At 43.8% G+C, this 11,546-nt stretch overlaps 1 protein-coding gene across 1 annotated transcript in view; it reads right to left on the bottom strand.

The window, feature by feature from the left end:
• Positions 1–208: 208 nt before the first annotated feature.
• LOC308307876 (SH3 domain-binding protein 4) overlaps positions 209–11,546 on the bottom strand; it is a gene marked incomplete at its 5' end in the record, with an annotated part of 80,635 nt that continues 69,297 nt past the window's right edge. The window contains 2 exons of the mRNA XM_080753200.1: positions 209–466; positions 2,414–2,602. Coding sequence (XP_080609326.1) covers positions 239–466; positions 2,414–2,602 — 417 coding nt within the window. The 3' untranslated portion in view covers positions 209–238. The remainder of the gene's footprint in view (positions 467–2,413; positions 2,603–11,546) is intronic.

The following is an 11,546-nucleotide window of genomic DNA, read 5'->3' as shown; positions in this document are numbered from 1 at the left end:
AAATCGTTTTAAAAATGATAAATACAAAACGATCGGTTTTGGACATACAAGGTTTCCACCCGACAACGACGATAAAGTATATAACATTCCGGGTCGCCCTTCGAATGAAGACCTCATCCCTGTAGCACTCTGTCGCGTGCGTGTGTGTGTGTGTGCGTGTGCGTATGTGTGTGTGTGTGGGGGGGGGGGGGTATTAAGTGTCTGATTGGTCGGCAGGCCTCTCTCTCTCTCTCTCTCCTCAGATGGCACAGGACTCGTCCTGAGGGGCGGGGCTGAAGGCGGCGCCGCGCAGCGCGTCCAGGGTGTTGACCAGGATGAGGGTGCCCGTCAGGTGCTTCCAGCGCTTGGTGATGGGGCTCTTCATCTTGTCCAGGCCCGAGTGCAGCTCCTGGATCACGTCGCGGTAGCTGTCGCCGATCTGCGCCGCCCACGTCACCAGGAAGTCGTAGGCCGGCTTCCACATGGCCTGGCGGGGGGGAGGGAGGGAGGGAGTGGGGGAGGAGGGGGAGAGGGAGGGAGAGAGAGAGAGAGAGAGAGAGAGAGAGAGAGAGAGGCGGTTAGGATACGAGTTGGGTGCAACGAGTTAAGCCCTTTGCACACGTACAGGACAGTTGCTTTTTTTTTTTTTTTTTTTTTCGTTTGCTGCTTGAATAAAACACATTGGATTTGGTGTGCAATGCTGTGCGTAATCGGCGCTGCGGATCCCAAAAGGAGTCATAAAAGGAGTGATGACTTTTTTTTGCCTCATGCGACAAGACGCACGAATCGAACTGGGTTCGATCGAGAAAATAACGCACGGCCGCAGCCACTCGTCGCACGGCTAATTCGGATCCGGTGTGCATGAGGTTGTAGAGAATCATTGTTTTCTTTAAAAAAAAATGAAATTGTCAGTTTTATCCGTGCTGATGAACGCGCCTGTGTGCAAAGGGCTTTAATCTGACAAATCGATTTAATCCGAATGATGTTATCAAGGTGAAAAGTTTCAAATAATGTAAAAATAGTGAAAATTGGCCTGTACACAGCGCTGGAATGGGGGATCGAGACACTGTAGCTGTTGCTAAGCAGACTACCGAGAGGGCGGGGCCTAACAGTCAGAACTCAGAGATGGGGGCACCCGCTGGCCTACTGGTCATACCATAGGCATTGATGCCTGACAGCGTCGCCGGTTGGATTCCCGATCCTGACGACCTTTGCCGCATGTCACTCCCCATCTCTCCCCTCATTTCCTGTCAGTCTACCGTCCTATCAATAAAGGCATGAAAGCCCATAAGAACAATTCTTTAAAAGAACTCAGAGATGAGCCGTAGTGAGTGTGAAATAGTTTTGTCCGCTATAAGGACTTTGTTCGGTTTGGCAAGCCCTACGCCAAGCCAAAAAAAGACATCTGTCTTTGTTTGGAGTATGCTTAATCAGAACATCATGTCAGCTTGGCTAGCACTACTTTTCAACGTACGTTACAATAGAATAGTTTGCAACCTATTCATTTAAATTATATATGTCTTACTGTTTTACTGTACCTTTGCAATAAATGTGAGGACTGTGTCTCTATACCGGTATATCGTAATGTTATATATTGACACTTATCAGCCCACGGACCCCCCGCTGAGAATATATGCCATATAAGAGAATATTTTCTCTAGCAGTGATTCCCAAACATTTTAAAGGACGCCAAGTTTGACGGACCCCCCATTTATATCTCTTCACCCCCAGTTGACATTGCAAAATCAATGTTAATTTAACTCTGAGAGTGTACAAATGGAACCAAATCATTTGGTTCCACTTTTTTGGTACACTCTCTGAGTTACAGACCCATAAGGGTCCATTTGGTTCCTAACTTTCATTTAGCTGGGGACCCCTGTGGAACTCCCTCAAGGACCCCTGGGGGTCCCCGACCCCACTTTGAGAACCAATGTGTCTACTGTTAACCCATTTAGATCGGGTACACATTATTGCGTATTGTTATTTTATGCTTCTATAAAAAAAATAGCAGATCTACAAGCTCACTGCGAGCTTGTAGATCTGCTATTTTTGAAAAATCATAAACATTTGAATTTCTACACGATTTTGACCCGATTCTATAATTGTCTTCTGAATCCTTCTAAAGTTTTTTTTGAAAAACCCATGTTTCTATGTCAGTGGTGCTCAAAAATGTTCATGTCAAGGACCCCAAAAATGATATATATTTGGCCACGGACCCACATCTCAAAATGTTTAGTTCCAGGGACCCCCCCCCCCCCCCAGAAGCAAAGTTTGAGTTACAAATGTTCGCTTTGAAAATACGTATATCCAAAAATTTGCTAAAATGTTCACGTCTTTTCGGAAAAAATCTCGAGCTTGTAGATCTGCTATTTTTCGATAGTTAAAGCATTCAATAATTCCTAGGCCGCCTAAGTGCGTTGAGCCAGGACTTCACCTCGCTGTCCACCACTCCGTTCTTGTCCCGGTGCGGCGCCTCGTACGCGTCCATCTGAAGACGGGACACCTTGGCCAGCCTCTCGGCCAGCTCCCTCCAGCGGCCCGCCACCTCCACCGCCGTGGTCAGCAGCACAAAGTCCATGACCAGCCTGGCCACCAGGCCCTGGCAGTCCATCTTTAACAGAGCCTGGGGGAGAGAGGAGAGAGGAGGAGAGGAGAGGAGAGAGCTTAGCGTTGCACAAGGAAAGGACAAAACGAGTCTGGACATGATGTGACCATTAGCAATAAACCACTTAGTGAAGATTTGAGCGTCCGCCCTGAGAGTGGGAGGTCGAGGTTTGATTGCTATGCACGGGAAGATTAACTAGTTGCAGCAGTGCGTAACGCTCTGCCTTACATCTGGGCTCTCTCGGGCAGACTCGATGTAAGGGGCGGGCCATTTTTTGAATTTCTTTAGCAGGTGATTGGATGTGGCCGTCTCTCTATCACAGTGTGGGAGTGCCAACTCCAACCACTCATATTGGCCTGTCTGCATCCACGTGGTCTGCAATCAGACTCTATTGGCTCAGAGCCGCTCAGAGCCCGCCCGTAGCTGCCGCTGATTGGTCCGGCCCGGGGCTTTACGAGCGTTATCAACTCCCACCGAGAGAGCTCAGATGGTAAAGTAGAGCGGTAGCCTACGCACTACTGCCACCATCTGACGAAAGTCAGGTTACGGGAAGATAGGATATGCACCCACTATGCACCCACTGCACACAAAATGTGGTAGAAACAGAGCTACACTTTCTAACCACCTGCCCACTATACAATGTACCAAGACATCAGAGAGACACACCCGAAGTGAATTTGAAAACTCGACCAATGATGAAAAACTCCCATACCTACTGGGAGAAATACAACAATGCGCGAACACAGCAGCAAGATTTGTGAACTGTTGCGACAAAAGAAGGCTAGAAACACAACCACCCTAAGGACTACAAACCATGGATTGACATCCAGACCTACTGCACATACAGTATGAAACAGAGCTGATACCTTTAAATGCATTTTGAGAAAAATAATGCTGCTATTTGTACCCTGTATATATAAAATGTCACAATGCGACATATGCTCCGTTTACACAATGCTGTACCCCCTCCAACTGTATATATGTTCCCCATTTTCAACTGTTTTTATTGTATTTGTGATACTTGCTTTGGCAATGTAAACGTATGTTTTCTCATGCCAATAAAGCTCCTTTGAATTTGATTGCCTGGCCGGGTCATACCAAAAACTATTACAAGAATTGGACCCATTGGATGCCTCCCTGCTTGGCACTCAGTATCAAGGGTTGGATTTGGGGGTAAAGCTGGTTGCACACTGCTGCGTTTTCTCGTTGCTGTTTTGGAAATCCGAAATCAACAAAAACCTTTTTACTGGCCAAGAGGAGAGACAGGAGAGGGTGAGAGAACAAGGGACCCAGTGCTGACAGTTGCGAAAATCTGAAAAAAAATCAACCCTGGTCCGAAAATAAATACGAAACAGGCGGCCGGGTGCAAACGTGATTGACATAACGTGAGGTAGATTTTTCTATTCACACGCTCCGAAATTCGCACCGATATTCGGACGAAAAAACACAGCAGTGTGAAAGGTTACAAGTTACTTTTATTGCCACACAACCAGGGAAAATAATGTATTCTGCAAATAACCACCATCAGACAAATGGCCTAGCCTTAATAATCCCCTCATGAGTAGGGGTGGAGCCCCAAACAAGGGTAGCTCGATAACCCAATAACAGCTTTATTGAGTACCCGGTATCAGTAAACTTTGGGCTTATCAAGATTGTTATCGAGCATAGCGGCCCATGATGTCATGTTTAAACAATCAAGACAATAGGCGATTAAGAAATTATTACATTACTATCCATAATTAAGAATTAACGAGCTCCATCCCTACTCACGAGGACTGATGATGCATCTTTTAGAGCAGGGGTTTTCAAAGTGGGTGACGGGGCACCCTGGGGTGCCGCGACGGCAGTCCAGGGGTGCCACGAGATCATTTGATAATATTTGGAATTTATTTGGACACTTGAAAAAATATTTAGTATCATTATAAACTTGAAGTACAAAGTTATTTTCAGTCATTTCTAACACAATTCTCCTTGCAACATAATCACTAAAACATTGTCACTGTCGGGCAGAAACCTTGTATCTTCAAGTTTCAAATGTGTATGTCTTTTGGTAAAGCAAAGCCCTGCTTCATCATATAAGACTGTCTGTGTGCTTGTAGATCTGGTGTTTTCACTAGTTTAGATCATTTTATAGATGATAAATACAAAACGAAAGGTTTTGGACATACAAGGTTTCCACCCGACAACGACAATATGCTATAAATATAAGGTGCTGGGAGTGAAAATTATAATGTAGGGGTGCCTCAATATTTATGGGGTGCCCTGAGACAAAACAGTTTGGGAACCCCTGTTTTAGAGATATTTCTGGAAGGTTCATATTAACAGGACCATATAAAACATCATATTAACAGGACCATATAAAACATCATATTTGGAAAAGAAAAGAAAAAACGCAGAGATGGGAATTGAGTGGGAATGAGCAGAGACCAGGTAGGTAAGACAAAGAACATGGATTAATAGTTCAGTATGGGCCGGCTACAAAGACACAGAGCAGAAGTAGCACGGTAAGCAAACCTGAGGCAAAAAGGGGCTTTCAAAGTTCATTTCCTGTCCTGTTTATGTTTTTAGCTGATACAGAAGTGCGTTGTTTATTTTACTTTATTGTGCGGATATAATACCGAGTGTGAAATTCATCTAAAATGTGGACATGATTATTGAGCATAAGCGTCACCAAAAGAGTTCCTCTGCGTTGCAGAGGGGCTGTGCTCTGCCCCTCTGGGATGCTGCAGAAAAATAAAATCAGTGAAGCTTATCTGGAAACCAAAAAACGAATTGAAGCCTGTCGATGAATGCAGACCAAAAAAGCAGATGTGTACAGAAAATGTTTCTGAATACTGGTGTATCCGTTGTCAGATTGGTGCACGCGTTTGCTCATCTTGCTTTTTTTTTTTTTTGGTGGGGGGGGGGGGGGGTGGGGGGGGGGGGGGGGGGGTGAAAAACTCTCAGAAAGCAGGGAACGACATAAGTAAAAAAAATAAAAGAAAAAATGTTGGCATTCAATCAGTGACGTTGCTTGTGTCGTCTATTACAGCATACTGGGATCAGTACAGACTTAATAATTTATTTGAATCATTTGCCCTCTGCTCCTTTGCCCCCCACCTGCCTGCTGCCCCCTGCCAAGTAAAGCATGGGATTTGTGCTTTATTCAAATGTACAATGAGAACCTGGTTTTCCTTCAGCCTGCAGTTTGCTCTCCAAACTGAAGGGAAAGGGGGGCTCGACTTCGTGACTATAAACACCATGAACCATTTATTTATTTCATCTTTATTCTTATCTACAGTATCTTGGTTTGACTTTTGACAATATTCATACTCTTCTGTGTTTCACTTGAGTACTGCCAACAGTGCCAGGCTGCTACGATACCTACTGTATATTTACTGTATATATACTGCGATACCTACTGTATATTTCCCAATGCGTATCAATGTTTATCCTATATCTTATCTTATGTTTTTGTCCTTCCCCCCTTCTGCCACCCAGGTGGAAGAGCGCATTGCTGCATGTCTGGCCGACATCTCACAGTGGATGTCAGCCCACCACCTCAAGCTGAACCCGGACAAGACGGAGCTACTCTTCTTCCCAGCTAAGTCTTGCCCCATGCAAGATCTCACTATTTCCATAGATAATGCATTGGTGACTTCAGTTCCGACTGCTAGAAACCTTGGAGTGGTCCTGGACACCCAGCTATCATTTAAGGCACATATTGCATCAGTCACCCGGTCCTGTAGGTTCACACTCTATAACATCCGTAAAATCAGACCGTTCCTCACCCAGGAGGCAGCGCAGCTCCTCATTCAGACATCTGTCATATCAAAACTCGACTATTGTAACTCTCTCCTCACTGGTCTCCCGGCATGTGCACTCAAACCTCTCCAACTGACCCAAAATGCCGCGGCACGACTGGTCTTCAACCAGCCTAAGTTCTCACATGTCTCTCCCCTTCTCCGCAGCCTCCACTGGCTCCCGGTTGCGGCCCGCATGGAATACAAAACACTGATGCTGACCTTCAAAGCAGCCAAAGGTATGGCTCCTCCATACCTCCAAAAGCTGATCAACCCCTACACCCCCACTCGTTCACTTAGATCAGCCAACACAGGGATGCTGACCGAACCCTCGCTAAAAACTCCAGGGCAAAATTCCACTCGTCCGAGACAGTTTGCCCTCTTGGCTCCCAAGTTGTGGAATAAACTCCCTGTCGCACTTAGAACAACGGACTCACTCGCTATACCTTTCGCCGTGGACTGAAGACTCACCTTTTCAGACTCCACCTAAACCCTTAGCACTACAGTAAAATCAATGACCATACATGAAGCTAGTTAACATTTGTTTGTTAGGTTTCTTTAGAACTTGATTATATTGTGTTTTTCTCTAGATAGATATCCATTTACATTGTTATATTGCTGTTAATGTACTGACCTATTATCTTGTTTATTATTGCGATGTTGTATCTGCTTATTGTAAGTCGCTTTGGATTAAAAGCGTCTGCTAAATGCCTAAACTGTAAACTGTAAACTTATGAAAAGGTATAAGCGAGCACAGAAAGAGGCCTTTGTGTGTAATAGTTACCTACTCCTCCCGCGAGGGAAATTCAGATATTTGCAGCCCAACCCAGCTGCTTTTTTTTTTTTCAACTGAATAAAGCACCAATGAAGTCCCAATCTGCCATTTGTAAAACAGTGTGAAAGAAGCACCTCACACTACTAGAGCAGGGGTTCTCAAAGTGGGTGACGGGGCACCCTGGGGTGCCGCGACCACAGTCCAGGGGTACCGCGAGATAATTTAATAATATTTGTAATTTATTTGAACAAAAATATTTAGTATCATTTTAAACTTGAATTACAAAGTTATTTTCAGTTCTAACCAAAATGGCTGTTATCTCAACGTTTTCCACACAACATAATCACTAAAATATCGTCACTGTCGGGCAGAAACCTTGTATCTCCAAGTTTCAAATGTGTACGTCTTTTGGTAAAGCAAAGCCCTGCTTCATCATACAAGACTGTCGCACAAAACTAGTGAAAACAGCCGATCTACAAGCACTGTGCTTGTAGATCTGCTGTTTTCACTAGTTTAGTACATTTTATAGATGATAAATACAAAACGAACCGTTTTGGACATACAAGGTATGCTATAATTATAAGGTGCTGGGAGTGAAAATTATAATGTTTCAGATTCAGATTCAGATTCAGATTTCTTTATTAACCATTGTGTAATACACATAGGAATTTGCTTTGGCATACTACATTTTTGCATTCAAATCAATGTTTTCACATATAACATAAACAAAAACAAAAACAAACAAACACAAAAACACCGACAGAACGCAACACGTAGTCACCACAGCTGCCATGGTCGGCGCTATGTAGGGGTGCCTCGGATTAAAAACATATTTATTGGGTGCCCTGAGACAAAAAGGTTTGGGAACCCCTGGACTAGAGCACCGAAAAAACAGAGACCCATCTATTTCTCTTATTCTGTGTTCTCGCTCTGTTTGTGAAAACAGTGCATTTTTTTGAGCGGTGGTCACAACGCTCCTATACGTGGCCGTGTGTGTGGGTCTGTCTGTCTGTCTGTTTGTCTGTTTGTCTGTCTGTCTGTATGTCTGTCTGTCTCCGGGTATGTAGCCTGGCCCTGCAGTAACCTTTTCTGACCACACATGTTAAGGGAGGGGCGCTGTTGTTCAGGATAGGCCAGGCATAGGCCAGGCACACTCACACACAAACACACACAGGGGCCACACACACACACACACACACACACACACACACACACACACACACACAGGGGGCACACACACACACACACACACACACACACACACACACACACACACACACACACACACCACCGCTCAGTTCACACGAGTGTGATTTTTCTTTTCAAAGAGGCTCAGAAAGCATGTCCGACGCTGACCGATCAAAAAAATAAAAAGATATTCTGTGACTACTGTGAAAAGGTAAGGAAAAACTAAAGATAGCAGGCAGTGGTTAGTGGTTTGGTTAAATATTCTTGGCAGTGTGAATGAAGTGCTTAAACCTTAAACCGCCGCTCCGATGCGTAGCGGTGAGCTTGTAGATAAAGTCTATTTTCGGTGCTTTGACAGCGGCCGTGCAGCTGAGCATAAATCATCCTTTAGGTAGGAGACGGCCAAGACTCTGCTCGCTATGAGAGGATGTTGGACTGACATGCTTGGACTCTATGGCATCCACATGACTAATCCATGTGTTAATGTGCTGACATGAGCCTAGCAGCGTGAGACGAGCTGCGATCTGCATTGCAGCGACAGCTGAGTAGTTGATATGCGTGTCGTCTCTGTCTGGTGGAAACCTCATTATGCCCAAAACTGTTACTGTACTTTTCAGGATTCAAATTCAAAGGATCAAAAAATAGCAAAGCTCAAGACGTGTTGCTTCGCACCGCGTTTCAAGCTTACATTATCTGCTACTAGTGTGATCCAGTGGGGCACTAAGGAAGCTCTGCCTGACAATGACAACGTATAATACAGTATCTTGAACAATGAATGCCTATTAGCCTTACACCTGTTAATGTGAACTTATTCCCTATACCTTCAGGGAATTCAGAATCAAAATGAATCTGAATCAACTTTGCTGCCACATCACACGATCGCAGGTGTGTAAATGTTTGGATGGAATAGTTCTCTCTGTGTGCAGGGCTCTCAGCCGCTGCAGGAGGAGTTAAGAAGAGGGAAAGAGAGAACAGAGCAGAAAGGGACGTGGCAACAAGTCAAATTCAAGGAAGGCACAACACAGTCAAATCAAATACACAAAGTAAAATATGCATAAGGACGGCGCATGATTAATGAATTAGCAATGGATGGAGCAGCTTCTCGGAGGACATGGCCAGCATATAACAATGGAAAGAATAGAATTAAATGCTGTTCGTTCACCTTTTTACATTGGGCTACATGCTGACATGCCTATATATATGTATTTATATATATTTGAACAATGCCTACATATTTGGGGGGTCCCCAGTTCAAATATGATTCTTTTATTTTTATTTTTTTTCCTGTACACTGTACAGGATCTGCTCAGTCTCTATCTCTCCAGCCACTCTGGGAAGACGGTTGGTTATTTGTGGAAAGAGCAGACACAGTGGAAATACACACAATCTGCCCCTACTAGCACAGCCAGCCAATCACTGGACAAGGATATACACACAGTCTGCCCCTTCTAGCACAGCCAGCCAATCACTGGACAAGGATATACACACAATCTGCCCCTACTAGCACAGCCAGCCAATCACTGGACAAGGCACGAAAGATGAGTGGGAAAAAAAGAAGGTTCTATTTGCAAAAAAGCAAATAAGGCACACATGCAAACACGGGAGAGGCATGTGACTGTCCACACATGTGAAGGACGCACGCACACACACACACACACACACACACACACACACACACACACACACACACACACACACACACACACACACACACACACACACACTGTTGTAATTGTGGGCTCGCCTATAAGGCGAGCACACTTTAGATATTGTCATTATTTATTTATCTATCAGGCAGGCAATCAGTAGACGGGAACTTCGGTTCCTTTCTACTCCTACATACTTAGTGAGAAAATGAAAATAAAAACATCAATGTGTTCAGCTTACAGTGGCGAAGTGTGCTATTATTTATTATAACAATCGGCCAAATGGTGGCGCTGTAGGAAGCCTTCGAAAGTGCGAACTTTGAACAGGTATAGCTCATGCTGTGTTTGAGGTCCAGCCATGAAACCTGTATACACTTATGCATCTCCTCATGCCGAACAACTTTTACCCTCTAACTTTTGACCTCTGACCTTTAGGTCTCCCACAATTCGGAATTATATGAAAAACAGTAAAAATCTATCTCCTCCTGGGTTTTTTTCGATACGCGCACAAAACTTTTTTCACATGAACTTTGGACCAATACGGTCAAACTAATCTCGGCGGATTTCTTTTAAAGTGAAATATAATTTTTTAATGATTCAATCAATATTGCGGTTTTATGCAAATTATTCTTCGGCCTCTAAATCATACATGCAAAGCTACACTTTCATGGCATTTGGCAAAGATGTGGAGGGTTAGTCAAAGTATCACTGAAACCAATTTTATTCCAATCGGCCAAAGGGGGGCGCTATACTAAGCGTCTGAAAATTCAAACTTCAAACGGCCATAAGTCATGACTTGTTTCGTTTGAAGACATGCAACTTGTTACACGTGTGCTTTGACTCAAGCGGAAGACATCTGTGTCGTTGTTAAGTAAGCTCCGCCCTTCAATTTTCCGCCATTTTGAGCAGTTTGTAAAACGTGTAAACCCGCTTTTATTCTGGAATTTTCGCGTCACGTGCACAAAACTTTTTTTACGTGAACTTTGGACCGATATCTAAAGATCTGTCAGATCGGATTTCTTTAACATTGAAACATGCTTTTTTAAATAATTCAAACAATATTGCATTTTTATGCAAATTATTCTTCTGCCTCTAAAACATACATGCAAAGTCACATTTTCATGACAAAATAGTGTAGAGGGTTAGTTCAAATATCACTTGAAACCAATCTTACCCCAAATGGCCAAAGGGGGGCGCTATATCATTTTGAGCAGTTTGTAAAACGCTTAAACCCGTTTTTATTCTAGGATTTTTTTTGCAATTTGCATGAAACATTCTACAGGCAATCTAAGGACCTTTATCTAACATGCCTATGAAGTGCACACAAAAAATTTATAAAATAATAATAATAAATATAGCTGCAAGCAGCGATAAAGTGTCCAAAGCCAAAAGCACCTCAAATCATGAACACAGCCTGGGATGTGCGTGAAATCTTGCAAGCACATTCCCAATAGGTCAAGGAACAGATACCAACCTTCTCACATTGGCCTGTTATAGCGCCACCAGCGGGTCAACTTTTGCATAACACATTTTTGGAACAAAATGGACCAATCTTTGACGTCAGTAACGTC

This window comes from Nannobrachium achirus, assembly GCF_963921795.1.
Source record: "Nannobrachium achirus genome assembly, chromosome: 22".
NCBI lineage: Eukaryota > Metazoa > Chordata > Actinopteri > Myctophiformes > Myctophidae > Nannobrachium > Nannobrachium achirus.
This window is presented reverse-complemented; position numbering and strand designations above follow the sequence as displayed.